The 25021-nt window shown below is 39.6% G+C and overlaps 1 protein-coding gene across 1 annotated transcript; it reads left to right on the forward strand.

Moving 5' to 3' along the window:
- Nucleotides 1–1785: 1785 nt before the first annotated feature.
- On the forward strand, nt 1786–25021 carry LOC142038282 (zinc metalloproteinase-disintegrin-like ohanin). Its single transcript, XM_075043582.1, has 24 exons — nt 1786–1953; nt 4668–4768; nt 5407–5483; nt 7341–7419; nt 9189–9265; nt 10318–10513; nt 10943–11005; nt 11417–11488; nt 12049–12218; nt 12970–13054; nt 14280–14410; nt 15235–15412; nt 15946–16035; nt 16465–16660; nt 17303–17405; nt 17975–18131; nt 18777–18857; nt 19477–19555; nt 20484–20574; nt 20940–21039; nt 21320–21385; nt 21712–21789; nt 22803–22865; nt 22969–25021. The coding sequence occupies exons 1-24, from the start codon at nt 1905–1907 to the stop codon at nt 22999–23001; spliced, it is 2415 nt and encodes an 804-aa protein (XP_074899683.1). The 5' UTR covers nt 1786–1904; the 3' UTR covers nt 23002–25021.

Raw genomic sequence — 25021 nt, forward strand, 5'->3', positions numbered from 1 at the left:
AAGGTAGTTACCATGTCTCTGGCAGACAGACGCCCTTTTCCTCTCTCAGGCCCTCTTCCTGCCACTAAATCCTGCTCCAGGGGCTCTCAACCACTTGCAGAGACCGTTCAAACTCAACGTTACTCGTGAAGAACACAGTGTTTGCACCAGCATGTCTCGGACCAGGGTTGGAGGCCAGACAGTGTGTCTGGTCTACACTTAGTCCTGTGAAGGAGTATTTTACACTTCCCCTGTAAAAGTGTTATGCTACTGCCAAAGTGGAGCATACCCTTCAACAGACCAGAAAAAATGACCAGTAAAATGCAAATGCTGAAGGAAGACCCAAGAGTTGAATGGCAAGAAAAGCTCCACAAAGGGTTTGTATGTGCACCCAGCCCAGCATCCCTCAGAGCACCTGAAGCCAAAGCAATGCTTGGGGTGCAATACTTGCACAGGGGATGATAGGAGTTATTCTGCACTCAGCCTCCATCACCTACACCACTGCAAAGCAATGCAAAGTGATCTGAAGCATTCCTGCTTCTGTTCAGCAGCATTTTATGTCCGTTTTAAAATCACTTTGCCTCACTATGAATGGCTAAACAAAAGACAGACATACAGGTAACCAGGCTCTTGTCTTAGAATCAAGTTTTACTATTAAATTGCCATTCTACACTTAAGTTGATTATTGCAATCAGCATTGCACATAAATTGCTATTAATTAGTGCCACTCTAACCTTAAGGAAAGCTCAGAGCCCATTTGTTGGTAGCTTCCAATCTGACCCAGAACATCCGGAGATTTAGTAAAATCTTAGGGGAAAGTTTGAATTTACAATTTCAGATTTCAATGCTCAAAAAATCAGAATTTTTCAACACATACCAGAGACAGAAATAGTTATCCAATAACATTTACATTAGAAGTGTGAACTTCTGTTAGTTATGGCAGTAAAAATTCTCCTGTAGATTTATATAGATATACTTATTTATAAATGAATGTAATAATTAATATATTAATTACTGTGTAATGTGTATACCAATATAAATTTATATTCATATACTGCAGTATACAGCACGATCCATTCTAGGTCTATGTACTCTGTAATACCCATTCTAACATATGAAAAGTTAAACTTCTACAAAGCAGCTCTATATTGATAGCTGTAGCCCTAAGAAGCACATGGTACTATTTTATTACAACTAAGTCAATGTGTTAAGTATCTAGCATAGATTTTTAGAATATTATTTGACAGATATCACCTTGATTACTCACTTGTCTGCATCCCCTTTTGTTTAGACACTCTCATGTGAACCTCAAACAAACATTACTAATATAGATGGAAGGGGCAGAAAAGGAACTACTCAGTGTTTACACTGTAGATACAATTCACTGATACAGAATTAGATTTACCTTTACTGGTACTCTAAGCCCTTCCCTTCAGTACAGATTAAATGGTAATCAGCAAGAACTGAAACACATCTTTAACATCAGCCCTGCGTACCTGTTTTACCCTACACCTCTTGAAAACTTTCCCATTCCTCGAGCCACCCGTGGTATCCACTGTTTCTAATTGTAGCTTTTTACCAGCCAGACTATAAAAAGACAATGTAAGGACCACTCCAATCTCCCTCTTTATTTATTTTTACTTTTTCTGATGAACAGTTTTAGGGAGCTTATTTCAAAGAAGAAATTAATATATCACAATTCATGTGGCATTAACTAACCAGCACGAACTTCCGCTTGCTGTAACACTATGACTTGAAAATTGTGCAACACCTTTAGTAAACACTTCCTCATATAGGAACAAGGATAAAGCTGAGCAACTCACTCCCTCTCATTCACTGCCCAAGAGAGGACTGCTCAAAGCAGACAGCCTGGGAACCCAACCTTCCCAGACCACAGAGACCACTGCTAGACAAGCGCAACTGAGATGACTAACATACTTCTTGTATCTGTTGTTTTGCTACATTTTCTCCAAGGTATGACCTTTTTTTTTTTTTTTTAAAAATCCTTTATCAGTGGTTGCTGAAACTTTGTACAGCAATTTTATGAATTGTAGATATACTGAACTGTAGATAATACTGAAGAACAGTGAATTAAAGCCATTGAAAAAATGGTATTGCTGAAGTTAGGGATGTTTTCTTTTTTCTCTTTCTGTTCAAAGTGATTATCTAAAATTCTCTAGTTAGAGAATTAGTTACTTGTGTGAAAACTGGCCATAGATTGCCTAAGGACGCAGAACTGGTTAGTTTTGTGAGCCAATTAAGAAAGTAGTTCCCCTGCAAATAAGCAGACAATTTATCCAATTGGGACAACTTATTAAACTGACAGCATTTTAGCTATAAAAGACAAGACTTTTATTTTAATTCAGTTAATGACATCACCTGAATTAAAATAGTTAGCACCCTTATTATCTGTGTGATGCTTTGGGTTACGAGTATTCATATGACTTAACCTTAACAGACCACAGTTTTTTCCCATGTGCATTGTTTCTTTCAGTTCCTGTCAACAGTGAAGAGATTTTTTCAGAGCTTGGCATGCACAAGCATGCACAGGTTTTATATACATAATTAGACATGTAATTTGTATTCAGACAGGTATCTTTATGATTTCATTAGTAGCACAGAATATCTGAAATGTGTACAGTACTAATGCTTAAGGTGTTATAGATTTTGTTTCTTGACAAAACCAAACCTTCACTGTCAATGAAATCCTCACTATAGCTTTTTCTTCCTGGTTTGGGCTCTTGGAAAAGTACATAATTATTTGTTCCTTATTAGCACTTTTTCTAGCTGTTGTACGAGGCCAAAGGAATTTCTTTCTTCCTTAAAGCTACTGACTCAAGACAATGCCTGAGGCAAAACAAAGACAATATACTGAGTTGATTAAAAAACTACCTCTAAGAAACCATCTTTTCCAGAACAAAACTAACCCGTTTTTCCTCGAAACATCTGTATCACACTGCAGGAAAAGGACAAGTTTAGTTCTGAGTCTCCATCCAAATCTTGCCTAAACTTGAATCATCTGGGCTACAGTTAGCCTTGTAAAAAGAGTCTGCAACAGGGAGTGGATAGATAAAATTGGAGCACAGAACTCTGTTCCGAGAGGCCTAAAATGTTACTGTGATTATTACGTAAGAACGAATTTAAGCTCATGGAAAGACTATGTTTGCAAGGCAAAAGACTTTTTAAATGTAAACATTAGTTGCTTAAAATAAAACATCATTGTAAATTACAGCAACAAACTTGCACTTGGTATTTGCTAACAGTATGGGCATGGATAGTTACTGTGTCCTGCGTAAAGACCCAGCTGATGTAAGATAACTTCTTAGGACCTACTATCATTATACTATCACACCTTTCTCTACAGCACTTAGCTCTATCAAGATACAACCAAGTTTATTCTGCAATTATTTTTGGAAAGGGTTTAATCAAATAAACCAGTTATGAAGAATTAATCAAAATTACAGTAATTGGATGCCCCACTCCTGTAAAAATCTGGCCTTAAGGCAGACAATTAAAATGGGAGTTGCACTCTCCCTTTGTTTTTTTGGTTTGTTTGTTTGTTTGTTTTCAAATACAGGCTCTTGTGCTTAGGGCTGAGCCCTCAAGAATTTGCCCATTCACGTGAAATGACCTTTTGCAGGAGATTAAAGAGCTTAGGAGGCATATAAAACCTGCTATTGCCTTGTTGGAAACTAACACATCCCTTGTACGACCCTGCCTTCTCAAATGCTGTACACCAACTGCTATTATTAACTTCAAATGATGCAACGTGTGCTGACCACCCCTGCAAGTCATGCCACAAATTAACTTTTGTCAAGATTCACTCAGGCTCAGAAGCAGAAAACAAAAAGAAAAGCTTTTCATCATCACTGTTTTTCCTCAACAAGTTCTTTATAGCCATTGCAGACACACAACCCACCTTACGATTAAGACCAGTAAAAAGGGTTATGTGAGTTAAGGAATCATCAGGATTCCTTACCGCCTTCAAGATTTTCCTACTTTACCGCTTATCTCCTATTATTTTACCTAGCCTTGTTCCAATGCCTTCTCCAGTCCTTTTGCTGTCACATGTAACCACCCTCAATCTGACTCAACAGGTAAAAGTGTATCTATTAAAGAACTGTCACAAATATTTACATGAAAAGACCAGCTGAAAAGCTTTCTAAATGAGAAATCTAGGCTTGGTCCAGACTTGTGGTGAACTGTATGAGTTTACTTGCTTACCTAGAGGCAGTCTTAACTTGTATCTCATCATGTGATAAGGTTTGGAGATCACTAATTTCACAGAACTCTGTAACTTATTTCATGTCATCTGCAAAATGTGAAGGCAAAGGTTGCACCTTGCATAGCTCGTCTAGCACGTTGGTACTCAAAACCGCTGATTGGTGCTGGGGAAGAAATCCAAAGCAAATTGCATAAAATATTTTGACACCTGGAAATAGCCAGGTATGTTAACTCATCTGAAATCCAGACTGTAACAAACCTCATGTTAGATCACATAATGAGGGTGACTGCTTAGCAGACCAGATGAGCTCATGTCAGAGCCAGTGCAGAGAATACAGGAGAAATGAGCAGTGCAACAGATGAATCACGATACAGCCCAAAAGAATCAGTCTTGACAGACACGAAATACGGTGTTTAATAAGTTAATATTGTGTTTTCATAAACATACGTCTGTTTCTCCCTAGGGAGCACAAGCAAGAAATTACCTGGAGTTGAGCAATATGAAATAGTTTATCCACGGAAATTGCACACAGTCCATAAAAGAGATACAGAAAGAAATAAAGAGGTATTAGAAGAGATAACTTTTTTTTTTTTTTTGGCTGGGATACGCGGAAGGTTTTCTGCAGTCAGAGTAGCCTTGGTTTTCAAGGGTAAGAGAATGCGGAGCCAGATACTTGATCTTGCAAAATGACATGAAAGAGAAAACCTGGAAGAGTGACCCCATGTCCAGTAAAGATGGGCTGTGAGGTGTGCTCAGTATGCTGTGAAGTACCTGCATGCCATCGGTGGGTCTTCTGTACTTGTATCTCTGCAAAGCTGTAGGTTTTGATACTACTCAGATTTTGAATAACCTATGGACATTTTAATTTGAAGTAAATTAAATCAAATGCTTAAAACTAAACACGTTCTTACATACTGCAAGAGAGTTATGAAAATGTTTGAATTTAAGCATTTGCTTGAGCTCCTTCCTGAATATCCAGGTATGTGTTTATGCTTGTAGAAATACATTTGCAAAGTTAAATTTGTTCCTCTAATTAAAAATATGAAACGGAGTGACCTCTTGCTTATTCTGTAACTGCCAGAATACTTATTTCTGGTGGGAAGAGGAGGAAAAGAATGCAGCTGGCAACTCAGAAACAGGCAGCTCATAGTGAGGCCAGGAATTGTAACAGTCCATATTCTAACACTTAAATCTGTTTACAGACAAAATACGATGACACAGTGGAGTATGGATTCAAAGCCAATGGAGAGGAAGTCATACTGCACCTACAAAAAAACAAGTAGGTTCAGTTCAATTTTACCTTGAGCATTATTCCTCACTATAAATGGCTCTGTAGAGCATTCAGGATATTAAGAAACAGGATTTAGGTTCTTGTAAGACAGAGGTATTTTGGTAAATACAACCTTTCAGCTCCAATGAGAGAAGAGGGGAGAGAAAGCATCATGTCACTGTTTTGGTAATGTGAAATAACTATGCAGGCATATGACTGCTAACTCTGTTCTCCCTTTTATTTCCTAAATGGCTAAATACACTGAATGTTTAATGTTTTCATATTATTTCACAAATTTTCTGTGTCCACGGATAGTCTTTGTGTTGTATTTATTTACTCCATGCTGGTAGAACCTACAGAGAAGAATAAGAGAAATATCCATGAAATGGGGCTGTGTTGGCTCTGTATGCTTTTCAAAAAATGGAAAATATTAGTAAGAAATGCAATAATCCTTAATAATTCAGCTTCCAGCACTCCCTACCTTAACACTACTGCTGTTGGATTTTGAGTGGTCTAATATGCACTGGCATTGACAAAATGCTTTATGGAAATTGAAAGCAAGGAGAGGCCGCCTCCTTGGCTGAAGAGATTAACAGCATTTAAACAGGACATGCAGAGGGTACAGAGAAGCAGCAGGCTTTGTTACAGAACAAAGCATACAAAGAAAAGTCCAGAACCGTACAGAGCAACACAAAACAAAGCACAGTCGTGATTTTCTGCTTGCTGGCTCCACCATAATATTTAACAAGGGATCAAACAAGTCTGCTTTAATAGGTACTTTTCAAATGGCTGTGTAAATACAATAGTACTATAATCAGTTCATGTTAAATAGACTCTAATTAACTGTTTGCCCCTGTTTTAATCTAATCTAAATATTTGGAAGGAGGGGAAGGGAAATGATATTGTACTAAATCCCACTCTTTAAAAAGAAATGGGATTGTGGCAGTTTGAGGTAGTTGCCCAAACAGAAGTGAGTGTAGACTTGCTTTGCTGCTAGTTTTAGTAAGACTACAGCCCTGGCTTAAAGTTAAGCACCTTCTTAGTGCTCTGCTGCAGAGGAGCCTGAATGCACAGGGCCTTGCAGGATCTGGCCTTCCACAGCAAATCACAAATGTGTATGCTAACAAGAAACCCAAAGACACCTTTCCCAGTGGTGGCAGAAATACAGTAATTTATTCCATAGTCATGATGTTCTCTTTTGAAGGTTCAGGAATGTGTATGTGTACAAAAGTAGCATTCCATTTAGACAGAAAAGAAAAATCAAGTTCAGGTAGAATGATTACAAAGATGAGAACTTGCGCTAGCAAAGTTATAAAAAAGCTGTGAGCAAAAAAATCGGAAAAAGATATGTTAGTGTGATGTCCATACAGAATCTCTGAGTGTGTGTACATGTACACATACATGTATGCACTGGCACATGTGGAACAGATGAGACAGCTTTTCCACTGACCTAGATCTTTGCTATTTATAATCAGTGGGGGTGAACTGGGAAGAGAACAGAACAGCACCATTTCACATGCACCGTGGAGTGGTAGAAATGTCTACACAAATTGGGAGGCCAAAAAAGGATCAATACTGCATATGTAATTATACATTTACTTTCAGATCTACTAGGAGATTAGTTTATACCAATGAAATAAGTAGACCTTAACTGCTTTCTTATTTTAGAAATGTTCCTTTGTTTGAGTAAGGATTACAAACAGGCAGAACTCCCCACCCAGCAGCTTTGCTTCCCTAGTTTTTCGATACTAATAATAACCTGAGTAATCATTTGAATTCCTTACATACTTTGTGTGTTATGTAATTGCCTCATTTCTAGACAGCTACAATTTATTTTGAATAATAATTGCACTTGACTCTTTGCAGGCATCTATTAGCTAGAGACTATACTGAAACAGTTTATTCTGATGACGGTCGACAAATAACAACAAGTCCTCAGATCAAGGTAATAAAAATAGGTTTCCTTCCCTCACTCCTACTTGCAGTCTTGAGGAGGTCTGTATGAGATTCATGGGTCCATGTAACAATAGCACATATCAGACAGAAAGAAAAGATTTTAATTCAAGGTTCTGAGCACTGTTAGGATGCCTCTGAAGGGACAGGGAAGATGTGACTCCTGACTTTGGCAGAGCTACACTGATTTACACTTTTTGAGAATGAGACACACAGTTTGTCTCTCAAAAAGACAACCACTTTTTACCTTAGTGACTAATGAACACATTTTCTCAGCCAAATTTCTCTTTGTCAGGAAAGGGAGTGGAGCCAGGGCCATGCCACTGCTTTCTACCTTCTGATTTTGCCCTCCTGACTTTGCTCGTTCTGCACAACTCCATGACTTGTTTTTACACCCTAATCTCAGTGAGATCACAGAATCTGATAAAGACACATTTCCTCACTGGCTCACGTTACCACCCACACTCACAGCAAATGTACTGCAGGTTACCCCAGGTGGCTTCTCTGAGCCATGACGAATCAGTTACTCAGATCCAGACACAGAGGAAGTCACTGTAGAAGTTAGTTTTTAATTAACTGTGCACTCACGGGTCTTACCTTCAACAAAGCTCTCACTTGAAGCATTTTGTCCAACGCCATGCTATGTGTTTTAACACATGTAATTTGGAAAACAAAGCCTAATATTTCTTGTCATGGAGCGATCAGCAGGAACAGGAGGATCTTGAGTGAAATAAATGTGCATAAAGAATTCTGGGTTGTTTTTTTTTGTGGAAAATGATGCCATTTCTGATTGCTCCAATTACTTTTAGTCCCTGAATGGATCCTGTGAAAAGCAAATAGCACCTACACCTGGTCAAAGACAATCTCAAACAGGCCTACCTGTGCAGCTTGCTGAATAAGAAATTCCTAAGTTGTAGATACTTTATTATGATTGAGATCATTGTTGTTTTTCTTGTATCCTCAAGAGATAGAGAGTAATTCTGCACTTGTTTCTCTAGTAATTTTCACTTTGCTGATGTCTTTTTCACTGTAAGAAAGTTGGCACATTGTGATGGAAGACAAATAAATGGTAAAGTGAAACAAAACATCTATGAGAGAACAAAAGGCACAATGCATGCAGGTTTGAATACTGTGTTATAGGTCCCTCTTAAGAAATCTATTAAGGAAGATGCTATGGGTAGAATTTTTCACAATACCTCAGTGACTCTGAAGTCTCTTTGAAGACAGAAGTGTTCATTAGACTTTAGATCCTTAAGTCAACTAAGACATGAAAATTTCTCCCCTCATTGTATGTTTTAATATAATACATGCATTTTAATCTCATTGAAGTTAATGCATTTAATTGTTGGGTTAATATTAAAGGGTGTTTCCTTGAAATCTGGCCACAATAAAATCATTTGGTATGGACCCTAATTCAGCAGAGCACATCAGTATATGCTTAATTTTGAGCAATGAGCATGCATATTCTTGTTTGCACGTACTGTTGTGTATTGACCAGAGCCCACCATGATTGGATTTGTCATAATCTGGGTCACTCTGTCTTGAAGGTTAACAGTAATGGTACTGTAGCAAACATGGAAATGGTCACCAGCTTTTTCCATTTTAAGAATCTTCTCTAACAGGAGATTTCCTCAGACAGTGCAGTTTATTGTAGCTTGTAGCTGGTCTAGTTTGTCTTCTGAAATCGCTGGATCTAGGCCAATTCAGTGCAGTCAATGAGACATGGCCCAATTTGACAATGTATTCTTTCTTTCCAAACAGGATCACTGTTATTATGAAGGTTACATTCAGAATGATGTTCATTCCATAGCAAGCATCAGTGCTTGCAAAGGTCTAAGGTAAGATGGAGGTTTCATTCCTAAAGTGTACCAATGGCAGAATACGCATACTCTATGAGGATAAATTTTCCAATATAAAAAGAATCAGGATGTAATTAAGTGGTGTTATCTTTTATTCACGCTTACAGGGAAACCAGTTTACCAAACAAAAAAAAAAGGAAAGGAAGGAGAAAAAAGTTACCTTTCTACATCAGTTTCAGTGTTTATAAATTGGAAGCTAAAGAAACATCTATATCAATACATTTATATGACTAATTCCATACTAGATCTGGTCATAAATCATAGCATTTGGTGGTGCTTACAGCAAACAGTTAAGGCTGATGCTTCTAAGACGTAGGAAGCTCCACTGACACTTCAAGAAAAGGCTACATTATTTTCAGTGCTACAGCAGTTACAGGGTCAGGAAGTTCAAGCTGTTGTATGAAAAGCTCAGTTAAAAGAATCTGCTGATTTGTAATCACTGAAGACACAGTGGTATAACATAAAAAGGTAGGAGGATGACTGTTGAGTCTGAGAAGCTGCAGCAGAACATTTTCTCAATGGTTAGTGGAGTTTGGCCAAAACTCAGACTTTCTTTGTGAACATTTCTTGCATATCTTGTCAAGTTTACATGTTAACACAGAACACTTATTTTGACATTTGCTGCTCAAAATCATTCAAAACTCTTAATTCCTTCCAATATTTCAGATTTTCATCTCAATTCAAGATGAAAACATATCTTTGAATTCCCCACTGAACTGAAATTCACTTTTCAATCACCTCTGCTAGCACAAAATCCCCAAATTTAAATCTAATTAATTCCTAAACCAGTTTCTTTTTGACTGACAGAGACTCAGAGACTTCACTGACTAGTCAAATCTTCCAATTGACTCAGCAGCTTTGATTTCTGCTGTTAAATTGTTGTACACTCTGCCTGCATGCTGCTAAACTATTCCATTGCATCAGTGTGTGCAATGGTCTGTACGTTTAGGCTAAATGCTCTCAGAGATAATGGTGCTACCTTGACTCAGTCCTGTGGATTCAAAAGATCACAGTCTAACTAATTTTCTTAGTGGCTATTTTGAGACCCGTGGCCAGAAGTACCTCATTGAACCCTTGGGAACTTCAGACAGAGATGAACATGCGGTCTACGAGTACGAGAAACTCGAACAAAAGTCCATAAAAACGTGTGGTCTAATCAATAACACCTGGGAAGCAGATTCAAATGACCCCATCAATGACACCTTCAAATCCAGCAATAATCCAGAAGTAAGTACGTAGTTAACCAACAGTCCAGTAAGTACATGTCAGAAAAGAAATTGCAGCCATAGGAGAACTCTGTGAGTAGCACAAGTCCCACTTTGGCTGGTGGCACCTCCAGAAAAGAAGCAATTGCAAACAGTGAAGAATAATAATCAGATCTTAAAGATCCAGTGCGAAATCTCACAGATCTGAGATTTCAGAGTCACCACCTGAGTTAAGTCATCCTGCATGTACTAACAGGTGCCCATGTGCATCTTTAAACATCTAAATACTTCTTAATATCTAGCCTACCTTTCATCATTTTAAAACAAGGCAGTCCCCATTCTAAATGACTTGGGTAAAGAAATACCCTCGTAACTAATACATGGGTTTGAAATTGCAAATGTTGAGTCTGAAACAGGCCTTACAAGTCATTTAAATGTATCTTTTCTTTAGATGAAAGCATACCTGAAAGCAAAAAAGTATCTGGAACTTTACATAGTTGCAGATAATACTTTGGTGAGTATTGAAACGATTTTTTTTCTCATTTGACCAGCTAGAGGTAAGCTTTCCGAAGCAGGTACTACTCATGTCCCTGGGCTCCTACTACAATTACAGTGTTACACTATGTTTTACCACTGACTTTGGCTAGGAATAGGATTTCCTAATGTCAACTGATTTCGAAAATCCCACCTGGAGATGAGAAGAATTCAGAACACACCATACAGTCCTCTTCTGCACCATACACATAGATATATATTTTGAAAGGGCTTGATCCTTAAACACATTGCCTGATAAAACAGTACATCAAAAAGATAATAATATGTAGACCAGACATGGTGTGGTTTGCAATGCAATCTTCTGTGGGGTATGTTCTGATAAATCACTATTTTCCTCTCCTTTCCTAACATACTGTATTTACTTTTTTAGTATAAGAAGTATGAGGAAGATGTTCAAACTGTAAGACAAAGGATATTTGGAATAGTCAATTACATCAACACGGTAAGAGCAAATACAGCAAAGTGAAATTGAAATAGAAGTGATTTATAATTTTTTTCTTTTGCAAACATCATGAATTTTCATTATTACATGTAGGAAAGAATGAGAACTGAACTTCACTGTAATTTATAAAACAAATTTAACACATCTGTCCATATTATCCCATTCTTTGCCTTCAGATATGAGATTTCTAGAAAGGAAGACCTATACTGTATTTTCTTAACACTTGTTAAAGTGAATGATTGAAATCCTTTGAAAAGAATGAACTGATTCTCAATTCTTCATTTCTTTTGCAAGTCAAATTTCTTCAAAAATACTGCTGGAATTTTCAAGTATTTTAAAGCCATTTTTATAGTTGGTTTAAATGTGGGGGGAAAAATAAGATTTCATGTTTTGTTTCTTGGTTTTTTGTTGCAACTTCAAAGTGCAGAAAAGCTTAAATCAGGTCTGGAGTGGACTATGTTGCAAGTGACAGAAGTGAACCAATTACCAGGACAAGTGTTTGTTTCAGAAGTCTTCATAATATGCTACATTTTTACAGCAACGCTGTTTCTCTGCTGCAGGTTTATAAGGCCATAAATACCTACGTGGCTTTAATTGGCCTAGAAATCTGGACAGATGGTGATAAATGCCTTGTGAGTCGTGTTGCAGGATCCACTCTGGACAGTTTCTCAAAGTGGCGTCTATCAGATTTATTAAAGAGGAAAAGAAACGACAACGCTCAGCTAATCACGTGTGTATTATCCTGTTTCCTATTTGCATTTCCAAATAGGTTCAAGGAATTTGTTCTTTTAAAATTGGTCACCAACCAGTCAGAGACGCTGTCTATACTGAACTGGATTTCATGCTTTCCAGTACCAGGTTGTACTAATTCCAGGACAAAAATGCAGGCTCTCTTTTCTTGCTTTTATTTTCTTCATGGAATACAATTCCCTGCTAGGACACAATATCTAATCTTTTTATCTGAACCCCTGCAAAAACAGGCAACGTAAACTTCCACTACATCTCAGTCTCTCCTTTTCCCTGCTCTGGTCCCAGAACAGTTGAGTGTCCTGCAGACTGAAGCATAGTCTAACAACCTAAGGAGCCATGACATGAAGTTTAACAGCTGGGAAATGCACGTTGCCAAACTAAACCACCACTCGCTTTGCTATTCTGGCTCATGTTCAATGGCCCTGATTCATCCAAGCACTTTGCTACATTTAGAGCACTTCATCAAGCTCTTTACACTCATACAGATGCTTTAAGTCTGATGAACTGCAATGTAATTTAAGTAAAAATTTAAAATGCAAAGTGTATTCAATTGTTTTCTGATATGCCGTGATCTTAACCATGTCCTCAAATATTGTATTAAATCAGGGATGCAAACGAGAGCTGGAAATGAGTATATGCTTAAAGCCTTCAGCCTGGTTAAGAAAGCAGACACCTTCAGATCTGCTTCCTGGTCATATCACTGCATTTCACTCTGCCCTTCCTCCTTACAGAGGCTATGACTTTGAGGGGACGACGATTGGATTAGCCTTTCTGAAATCCATATGCAGTGATATATATTCCGCAGGTATTATTCAGGTCTGATTTATTTTTATTTTATTTGTTAAAGGTTTATCTATGTTTTTTACCGAACCAGCAAAGAACGTTTATGAAAATTATTGGCTGTGCAACATTTTCAGTTCTCTGTCCAATTCATATCATTATTTTATTAGACTGTAGAAATTCACAGTCAGAGATTTTATTTTAAATGAAGTGCAGAGGGTAAAGACAGCACACACAAAGCATGGCATCTGCCGTTACCTAAATGCCAACATCAAACTCAGACACCTGTACGTGGAGTACCAGGCTCCAATAGAGTCAGAGGAGAGAAATAAGTGATTTTGTGCCTCTACCTTAAGGTTCCCTGTTTTGACTGTCTTAATGCATATCATCAGTTTAGCCACTTAATTACAGCTGCCTAAACTACTGTACTTAAACTTCAGCCTAAACAGGAACATAGATCCAAAACTTCACCAACAACACCAGGAACTCAACTGCTGCACCCAGCTTCAGAGGCCGGGCTTGCTGCTAAGAGGAATAACCCACATGAAATTCCAGCTTTACCACACCATAAGGAAATCCTAGGATGATCTTAAAACCAGAATGCTTTTCAAGGTGCACTGATGCATTTTGTAGCAGCATGATTTGCAGTGCCATGCTGGAAGAGTATGACCAGTACGCTGCCTCGTGCTTTATGCATTTCCACTACCACCTGATGTTTATACATCTGGATTTCACTCAAAAGAGCAGGACTTTTCCTTTCCTCCCTCCCACCAAGCAGCACAAAACACCAAGCTAAGAGCAAACATGGAGCACAGCATCTGCCTTTCCTTTCTGTGCACGCGCAACACTGTCCACAATAGTTACCCTGGTGTAATGAGTAATAATTATATTGCACCCACGTAATTACCCTAAGCACAGAGACAGCTATCCAGAGAAAGGATTAAGAGTTTCAGATGTTCAGTTCCCCTTAACATTCAGTTGTTACTTGGCAGCCTAACTTCCTCATGTTTATTTAAAAACTAATTATACCAATTTATTCATGTTTGTTAGTGGTATCATCTCATTGCTATTATAATATAATCAAGCATAAACTGAGGAATAGATGCATGCATGGATTGAACAACATATCAATCCTTTTGTAGCAGTGAGGATAATTTCACTTGAAGAAAAGTTGTCCTATTTCTTAGCCACATGGCTTCTCTGATGTTCCTACTTTTTCTAAAATACTCACAGATATAACAGCCTGTTCTTATCTCTACAGGATCACAACAGAAATGAAATTGCAGTTGCAGCTACCATGGCACATGAGATGGGACACAACCTTGGCATGAGTCACGACACCAAAGCCTGCACATGTAATGATCAAGTTTGTATCATGACAGATACTGTCAGGTAGGAGTTTGGATAAAAAGGCAAGGGCATTAATGCATGGGGCAATTAAAGGATGGGCTTTGGATAAGCTGCCAGTTTCCAAAATGGAGTAGTAATTTTTTTTTTCTCTGAGATTATTCCATTCAAATTATACAAAAAGAAGGGAAAAATAAAGAAATTCCAGGCCCTTGTAAAATATTCCCAGATGGATAACCTCTCCCCCACAAAAACCAACCAAAAACCTTAGTCACTTTTGGCTAACATCAGCTTTGCACGTATGGTGGGAGCCTTCACATTAAACCATAAATAACTTCTTCCTTACAATGACAACAGCATAAAACTGCTATGGTATCTCAGATGACAGAGCTTCCCCAAGATTTACCTAAAATATATTTTTGTTCTCTACCTTGGAGATGTCTCCTGTGAAAACCACGTAGAGTGCTTGCACCTTTAATAAGTACCCATTAGATAGGAATGTAGTTCAGTTTTCATTCTAGTTCAACACCCTGAGCCTCTGCTGGAAGGCCCAGTGGAAAACTCCTAATGCCTGAAGCATCCAGGCACAAAGTGTATAGACCAGGCTTAAATCTTTGGGATGCAGGATTTATTACGTGCAATTTTTACATTTAGTACATTAACTACTTCTGATCTGTTTGTTTCCACTTTTTTTTTTTTTCTGCTATAAGTAGGAGATAGACATTCTATTTATTAATATATGTATTTGGTAAAATGGTTGCACCCAATAATTTGGGCGATGGTCACTTGCTTAATTTCTCTTGTAAAGGATATTGCTTCTCCTTGCCTACAGTAACCCTAACGTAAATCCTCCTGCTTTCTCAATATAGCTCTATCATCCCCAAGAAATTCAGCTCTTGCAGCCTCCAAAGTTTTGAGAAATACATGTTGAATGACATGCCAAAATGCTTAACTAACATCCCAGATATAAGCAGCATCATAGCACCTCCATCCTGTGGAAATGGCTTTCTGGAAAGAGGAGAGGAATGCGACTGTGGTACTCCTGAGGTATATGCATAACCGGGAATAAAATAATACTTGGAAGAAGCAATGAGTTTTATTCAGGCTGTACAGTAGCTGGTTTCTGTTAGTTTCTGAGGTAGCCAGTTCAAAGCTAGCTGAAATATTTCTCAGTAGAAAATGGTCATCAAATGGCTGATCTGCAGTGCAGGCACCTCTATAAAGTGCATGCGAAATGGTGGAAAACACAACTGCATACTTTGTCATGCAGTATTGACAGAGGAACTGAGAATGAAGAAAAGCCATACATACAAAACCGTCTCAGCAGAAATAAGCAAGTTCCCTGCACAACTTCTATTAGCATTTTCATAATCAAACACACTTTGTATTCTTTATGTGCTCACTCACAATGGCTGGCATGGCTTCTAGTGAAAACGGTTTTCAGAAAAGCAAAGTGCAGGTCCAAGATATCCTTCCCTCCCTTGATACCCAAGTACAGGATGGTTTGTTGAGAATGCAGTACAGAGGGGACCAAACCCTGAAGCAGTGTACCAGAGCTCTGATTGCTGATTCTGTCACAGGAGTGCACAAATCACTGCTGCAACCCCAAGACGTGCAAACTGACAGAAGGCTCCACGTGTGCACATGGAGAGTGTTGTGAAAACTGCCAGGTAAGATTCCTTTTAATCTCTAGCTTCTCATATTTTCCAGGGTATATTTTTTTTCCCTGTGAGAAAGCAGTAATACACCTTTCAAAAGAACCAATCCTCTTTACCTGTAATTAATGACATAGCACTGTAATGACAAGCACACTTTGTCCATCCCAAACTACACCACAATTAGCAACTAAGTCTTTCAAAGTCCTGGAGTATTTTACCACCCATTTTCTCCTGGAAAGAACAGCTGAAGCAGAACCAGGCAAAAATCTTACGAAGTGACAAAACCAACTTTAAATTAGATACGTATCTTGCTCCTCATGCAACTTGTACAGTGAGGATGAGATTTGTCTCCCCTAATTTTAGCCCTCTAGTTCAGTGTGGTTTTTAAATGGCATGGAGGAGCACTGTGTTAAATGTGGCATTGCTTTTCCCCCACTTCAGTATAAAAAACCAGGTGCTATCTGCCGAGCAGTTAAGCATGACTGTGACCTGGCTGAGATGTGCACCGGCTTTTCTGCTAATTGCCCAGAGGATCGATTCCGTGTGAACGGATACCCCTGCAACTATGGTGAAGGCTATTGCTACATGGGAAACTGTCCCACCCGAGAAAACCAGTGCAAAGCTGCTTTTGGACCACGTGAGTACAAGTTGGCATTGAAAAAATAAGGTTGCCTAGGTCAAAGGAGAGCTAGAGACGTAGGCTTTGTCTGCTAGCAAATCATCAAAGATGTTTTGTAAATCAGGAACAGAATACCTACGTAAATGAGTATAATGAGATTATAATCATGTGACCTGAAGCTCAGAGCATATAATGCAATGTATTTCTAGAGAAATGGGAAGCGGTAAGCATATTCCTCTTTTGCACGATGCTTTGACGGTAAATTTGGAGGGGAGCTGGGTGAGTATTCTTTGCTTGATAGGAAGAGGAAATGTCTGTATTTCAAGTTCATGTCCAAATTTAGCATGCCCTTATGTTTCTGAAGGAGTGTGGCGGCTTACCCTCTTCCCAGTCCTAAACCATCTCCAGTCCTGACTATGTCCCTTTTCTTAGGCAAGGTCTATTGGTTCGTACTGGATAGAGAACACACAGGATAGGTTCTGCTGTGTGTACACAATAACATTGTAGGATTAATGCATGAAGTGCAGAGAGAGTCATTTAGGTCCATGGATAACTTCACTGGGAAAGGCCATTTCCTAAACAGGTGAAGGAAACTGAATACGACTAATTCTCACAGGCAGAGAACCTGAACTAATCCCATTGCATTTCCCTCTTTCACAGACGCTACTGATGCTGCAGCTTCCTGTTACCGGATGAACGAGAAAGGGGTATATTATGGATACTGCAGAAAAGAAAAAGGTAGTCACGTCCCGTGTAAAAAAAAGTAAGCACTGTGTTACAGAATTTGCTGGGATTTGGGAAGAGAGACCATTCCTATTCAAATTAAGAGACAGAAGCAGAGAGCACACTATTTTAGATGGCACATATGTCCATGTGTCCCTACTTGTTCAGTTTGAATATTGTGGTAAAGCCAGTTCTCAAAAAACTAGTTTCCAAATCATGAGATCAGTCTGAGAAAGAGCAAGTGTGTACATATATACATGCAAGCCTACTTGTGAGGATGACTGCGTGTATGTGCATACATGTGCAGGTAAGTACAGGGAAGGGATTTTTGAATAGGGAACTTGAACCTCAAGTGAGCTGATGACAGGTCAGTTAAATAAATACTCATTTCTGCAAATTATTGTGGGCTCCCTGATAAGCTCAAGAGGAATTAAGAACATGCCACCTTCTACTCACAAACCAACCTGAGAACACCACAAACCAAAACTCTTCTACGCAACTTTTTCTTTGGAGTTCCTGTACCCAACAAATTCAAGCTAGAGGAGAGGCCAGCTCAGACAGTTTTGCTGTGCAATGCCGTTGTTCTAGCAGCTCTTGTTCTCCTTCCAGAGATAAAATGTGCGGAAAGTTGTTCTGTACGGGGGGGACAGAGATGCCTCGGGACATGAGCCTAGTGACTTTTGATTCCTGCAAAGCAAGTTTTCCTAGAAATGGAGAAGCAGACGCAGGGATGGTTCTCGATGGAACGAAGTGCGGGAATGGGATGGTTAGTAGAGAATAACTTTTTTCCTCTCTTTCAGTCTTGCTTATATTGTTAGCTCTTTTACCAGACAAGAAAAATTTTAAACAGGGAATACTGAAGTGGACACTAAACATCTGCTGATCTGATCTGCCATGCCTTCTGCCTTACATCTACCACAAATAAGTAGCAAACAGGAACTGCTATCATACTGATTTCCTTATGCTTGACTGCTATCTTATTATTTTTTACTGACACAAATATATGTGGCAACAGAAACATACCTTTGTATGAAGGGTTAAAAGATCATACGTATATTACTATTTTCAGTTATTTCCATAATGGATGTGCTAGGCATCACTTAGTGCTATTTCCAATTTCTTTGCTATACATTTCTACTTGGGGGCTGGGGGGAGGGAAGGCTGAAGGACTGAAAAGGAGTGGAAAGCAGTGATGTCTGCACATCTTGCTGACTCCCCTTTGCCATAAAATACCCAAAGATCAAATGAAAAATTATATCCACGTATCAAACTCCAAAGGCAGGTTTAAGTGATTTGCAGACCTGTTTCTATGCCTCCTTTTACTCTTCATCACTTTACACAATAATGTGCAAGCTCTCCATGTTCTGAAAGCTATAAATGACTTTGTTAACATTTGCCCTGTACATTTCAGGTGTGTAGCAATGGAGAATGTGTCTATGCTGAAGATGTCTTCAGATCTACCAACTGCTCTGCCAAGTGTACTGGACATGCTGTAAGATACGAGCACTTGATGCTATTAACTTAAAAAAAAAAAAGAACAACAAGAAAATTATGCATATCAGCTACAGACCTTATTGATGACAGTATTTAAGTCACTGGGATAGGAATTTGCAAAAATTATGGAATCAGAAGCTTCCTATATTTTTATGAAAGCAAATCTAACCTGATACAGCATCAATATTTTTGCTAAGGAGATCACAGGAGATGCACACAGATTCTGTGTCTGGCCCTGCCTCTGAGCCACAGTATCACGGCTATTTTCTTCCAGGTCATCTTCCGTTTTGGGAAGATAATTGTGCTCATCTTATTTGAACATTCAGAGACCTACAGATGTAAAGACTAACTCTGCTGCTTTGTGCCTTGTACTGAAGCTTTCACTGCAGAAACACCTGCAAAAGGCACACAATAGCAGACAATCAGGCCTGTCCTTTACTGTACAAAACTGCTACTCTCTGTGCGAAACTTTGGTCCAACTAAAATGAGAGGGGGTTTCCAGACCTAGCTCCAGTAAGCTGCCCAGGACCTTGATCCAGAGCTGCTGAAACTTTATGGCATCACAGCTTCACTCGTATTTCCTACCTGAAGATATTCCTGGCTTTGTGCTTCCCTAGGTGTGCGACCACAATTTGCAATGCCAGTGTGAAGAAGGATGGGCACCACCAACCTGTGACAGCTCATCGGCAGTTACCAGTAAGTGCTGTATGGCCACCCATTGGGTACCACATTCCGCTGGCTGAAATGAGCTGCTTTAATTCCAGTGAAACAGCCCTAACTTGCACTGGGTGCCAGACTGTTTCTTTGCAAATCTCACATATCTAGGTCTCCGATTTCTGTGCATCTTTAAGTCACGGCAGCTTGTGTGAATGACTAGAGCAAGCTATTTTTCTTTCTAACCTGACAGAAGTGATACACTCAGGAGATTATTTAGAGTAGCAGGCTTTTCCTTTCTCCATCCAGAGATAACAAGCATACCATATTAGCTCACTGTCAAATTTGAGTGGAGGCAAGCTCCCAGAGGTTTTGCTGTGAGGGAGGTGGGAAAGTTTTATTACTTTATCATCTGCATGGAGCTGACCTCTAACTGATCCACCTCTGAGAGAAAACACTTTGTGTACAGATTTCCACATGTTGGGGGGGAGGGGGGGGAATTAAGCCTTTGTTATTAAATATTTTTGTCCTCTCTCCACACTCACTAGAGCCCTGTCAGCTCTCAACATTGCGGCTTGGTTGAGGCTTTAGAATAGCTTTGTTGAGGGAAAATTGTGAAGCCTTACTTGCATACAAAGCCAAAGGCCTGCGCCCAGTTTTGGGTAACACCCTTTGAGAAAGGGGAGAGGAATGACTATGAAATAATCTTTGAGGATGGATTGAAAGAGCTAGGTTTGTTTAGCCCAAGGACAGCTCAGGCAATAACTACAGCCTGCAAAAATGGCAGGAATATATTCCTTTCCATCACCATTTGTGGCAGGAGAAGAAGCCTTAAGTTTGAGCAATAGTGAGGAACCATAGGGTCCGGACCTTTCGAAAAAAATTACTTTGCCAGTGGTCTTGATGAGAAACTGCTTAGTAATAGTGGATCTTTAAAGGAATAGCAACTTGTGTTCTCTCTCCCTGACAGGCTTTGCTATTGTTGCTGGAGTGCTGGTTGTCCTCGCTGTCACAGCAACTGCAGCGGTGTTACTTATCCGCTTCCGAGTATTCAAGAAGAGGTAAAATAATTACCCCCATTGCGGGGGGCGGAACCAAAACCCTAAAGCCAAGCAACTTCTGGACAGGTTTTAGGCTGGGGTTTTCGAAGGGGGTGGAGGGAATTAGACACTGGAAAGCCAAGGAAGTTGGTCCATGACCTTTGTTGAGCTGTTTCAGAAATCCCATAGTTGGGAGAGGACCAAGGACTTGAAACTGTAGCTCTCAAGATTAATCCTAAATAATTAAAACAAGGGGAAAAAAGAAAGAAAGAAAGGATGGACATAGCTATGTAACACACCAATAGGAGTAAGAGGGGCATTCAACTTCAAGGTTTTTTTTACTTCAGTCAGGGTAAGATTTACAGTTATATGTAATATTTGCATAGCTGCCGGACCAGAAGGGGACCTGGAGCCACAAACCAAGTCTTTGTGGATCAAGAACAAAGACACAGAGAACACCCTGTCCTGGCGGTACCTGACCAGAAGGTAAGAGCAGGGAGGTGCTGAGTCAGCTATAGTCTCCCTGGGACTGTAAACAAAGGGTCAAAACATCAAAACTCATCAGCCAAAGTGTGCTACACTTCCACGAGGGTTTCAAAATGCTTGTCTTGGGATGAGAGGACAGCGCTGCGAATCCCAGCATGGAGAGGGAGTCGGAAAAGCACATGGCACTAAGTCCCTGAGTAATCTGTCCGCAGTAAAGGGGCATGCAAAGATAACGCACAAGATAAGGGTTCCATCCACTTTAACTGTTCCCTGTTTTCAGATGAATGATAAGAAACTTCTCCTTCCTGTACCTCCACTGCAGGAGAACAAACCACAGCTCCAGAGCGTAAGTACTTTTAGAGAATTTCTTTGCTTTCACACTGGCTTTGGGGAAGACAGCACATACCAGTTCATGCCATGGCAGAGACCAGCAATGACAATCTGATCCCAAAGGCTGGGGAAATCACTGCACTCCAGATAAGGCCCTGCACATTTTCTCAGGGCCAGACAGCATAAAGCATCCATGCTTCTGAAATGAATGCATCCTTTTACCCCTATTAATGCACTTTTTACATAGAACACAAGCCTACACGTTCCCATGGGAACATGCAGATGCACACATATGCAGTATGTATACAGGGTCACTATCTTTTATATTCTTTTCTTTTACAGCCTATCGTAAGACCAAAAGGTCCCCCACCTCCTATTCCTTCTACCAAACCAACCTCTTCCCACACAGAAGAGATTTTTGTAAGTGTAACCCTACAACGTTTCACATCTTTCATCTGAGTTGCAAATAACTATCAGAAGCCAATTAGTATTTTCAGTTTCTGACTATGATTAAAAAGAAATAAATCACAGACATTCAAACCACATATTCTTTAGGGTAGGAGTCACCTTTTTTGCCACGTAATCCTAAACTGCACAAGATACTCTTAATCTGTGCCAAGGAGTCCTGTAAGCCATCACAAACACACCTCATTAGCAACAGTACATGGAGTCCAAACCAACAGGGATTTCAGGTGTAAACACAATGCAAATGATGAGCATCTTTGCTACTACAGATGTCTGCAATGGTCCCTGTATTGTGGACACGTGGTAGTCTCTAAAGATGCCAGCTGTGAGTGGATCTCCATCAACGTGCATATATATATTTTTTGAATTCTTAAAAAAAATTTGGAGACCAGAAGCATACGAATATTTGCCATTAATAAACCCAAAGCATCCTACTTAAACAAAAATGCCTCCCTCAAATATTTACCATCTCAGCATTTGAGCCCCTGCCCACCTGATATAAGGGTGTAAAAACCATCTTCAAACTAGCAACATAATTGCATGGTATTGCCTGCATAAAGAATGATGCATCGGGACTGAAAAAACCCCCACATATCAGCTTGATTATAAAAATACATTTAAATCCCACTGTCTTAAGAGATGCTTTCCTCAACATGCACCCTGAGCATGTGATCAGCTTTAGCTTCCCAAGCAGTCTATTTGAGCGTTGATACTTGATACAGATGAATTTAAACAGTGAGAATAGCTCAGTGGTCTTCTGAAAAAGGAGAACTATACCCCTTATGTATTTGTATTATTGTGCCTTCTTGTGTGTGGACAGATTAACCTAATTCACCCCTCGCTTTTCCACTAGGAAAATGCTGGAGTAAATACATGAGATAACAGTAGCAGCAGCTGAGGTCTGCAGAGGTTCTGCGGCTCCTCAGACAGGAAAGCCTAATGACATTTAAACTACATTTTTGTTACAGGCACCAGAAAGAAAACCTCCTCATCTCCCAGTTCCCAAAGGCAAACCTCCACCTCCACCAAAGGTAACCAGAGTTCAAATGTGAATAGCAATTCTTTTGGGATGTAATTTGTTGAAACTGCATCAGGCACACTGTGATTTGTTTAACGCTTTCTTTTTTCACGTAGGCTTTAAAACCTCCAATTAATCCCAGAGTATGAAGCTTCTGCAGTAGAGCTGATCAAGATACCTGAAATTTTCAGGGACAATTTGTTTGTCCCTCAATTCCTCCACTTTTGGCAAAGGCAACAAAGATAGTCTTCCTGTTCTCTTTAAAAAAAGAACAACTGACTGACAACTGCTTTGAAAGGAGAAGTTTGGTTTTCAAACAGCGAGGAACTCTTTGGTGATAACATCAAGCTACTGTCCAAAAGGAAACAAAGTAGAATTGCTACTTGCACTGAGGTGTAGACTAGGAGTAAGTTATAAAAGCTGCTTAACACATCCCAAATCCTAGGCCACCACCGCAAGATGTGGCTGCACTGGGATGCCCTGCATCTACACTGCTTTTCTCGTACAGCCTTCATGTGCAAGTTGCAAGTTCTGGAAAGAGAAAAGTCCTTCCTGCCCTTCAGAGAAAAGTTTGTGTCCTCAAGACCTGAACTAGCCTTGGAATAATAAGATTACACACTGGAAATGCATTGATTCTGGAAAGATCCTTTTGGATCAGATTCTCTCATTAATCCTTAGATTACCTGTTAAACAAGATTCCTCTGTTGAATAGGCAGAACTGGAGATACGCTCAAAAGCAAAGCACACAGGACTCAAACCACTTGCTGCTTGCAAGTGCTCCCAGAGCTCAGGCTGTGCCAGTTTAAAAAGAGCTCCAGCTGCCACCATTGCACTTGGACAGAAAATTCAGAAAAGCAGTGTCAACAAAATCCTTCATCATTTATTTCATTTGCCCCTCAGCTCCAGAAATATCTGAGTATTTCTCCCTTCCAGGATATACACACCTTCGTGTTTTTGTTTAATTGCTCTTGCACCAGGGTGTGTTATTGTAAAGTTGCTAATGAGAACTAGGCTGGGCCCAACGGTTTGTTATTGTGGGACAGCATCGCAGCATGAGGCTTTGCACACTGGTTTATTACTGAGGGGTTCTTCATTCGTTCTGGCCTGTTGGCATCAGCATTGTTGACACTATTGGCCTGCTGGCATAGATCTGCATGATACTGTTGGCATTGATGTTAATAATACTGTGAGGGTGCTGGCACTGATGCTATTGTTACCATTGGCACTGATATTATTCATGTGGTTGGCATCAATATTAAGTTAAAGCACAGAGAAGTGTTTTTCAAGGAACAAAAATTTTACCAGGGGGGAGGGGGGAGGAGAAAAAAGAGAGAGACACACACACACAAAATTGCCCTGGACCCAAAGTACTCGAGATTTTATAGAGATTCCAGTTTGAACTGGATTTGGGTTTGGATCAGGATCAAAACCAGAACACAGATCCAAATCGATTACACTGTGGCTCAGGAAGGCAGTTTCCAGCCCGTAGGCACAGTGGCTTTGCTAGAGAAGACCACATGCCTGCCAAACTACCAAAACAAGACCTGGGGCCTCAGGCCAGCATTGTGCATACTAACATTTACCTGTACTTGATTCTGACCAGGGCCCATTAGGACTTTTAAAAAAGCCAAATCCTCAGAGGGCCTGAACCCTTCTACTCAAGTTTGCTAACCACCTCACACCTGCTGAAATCCTGATCCACGTAATCTTGTTCGGATACTGAACACCTAACTGTACATTTACTTTTCAAATGCAGAGCCTTGTTATTTACAGTGACTGTTACTGCAGCTGCACACTGCAGATCCATCATCTCTGATACAGAAATGCATATAAAAACCCCAATTTCTTCTTTAGGGCCAGGCTTGCTTTGAGGTTGCCAATCAAGTACTGTATGCTCTGCAAAACACAGATGTGATGAAATTACAGTCTCCAGTGAGGACTGAGGTGGGTTTTTTGTTTTAGGATAGATTTTATTGGAAGAGCCTAGCCTTCTTCCGCTTTGGATAATTGTGTCTTTATTTGAGTAAGAAATGGATTTTAATCTATCTGTATTTGACTATGGTGTAAAGATTCAGAACTTATTTTTTATGAACTCTAATTAATGTATTTACAAAGATTTATGTATTAGAAGTATTCTGTCTAAATTGGAAGTAGTTGTTTTGTTTTTTA

This window comes from Buteo buteo, chromosome 12 (genome assembly GCF_964188355.1).
Source record: "Buteo buteo chromosome 12, bButBut1.hap1.1, whole genome shotgun sequence".
Taxonomy (NCBI): Eukaryota; Metazoa; Chordata; class Aves; order Accipitriformes; family Accipitridae; genus Buteo; species Buteo buteo.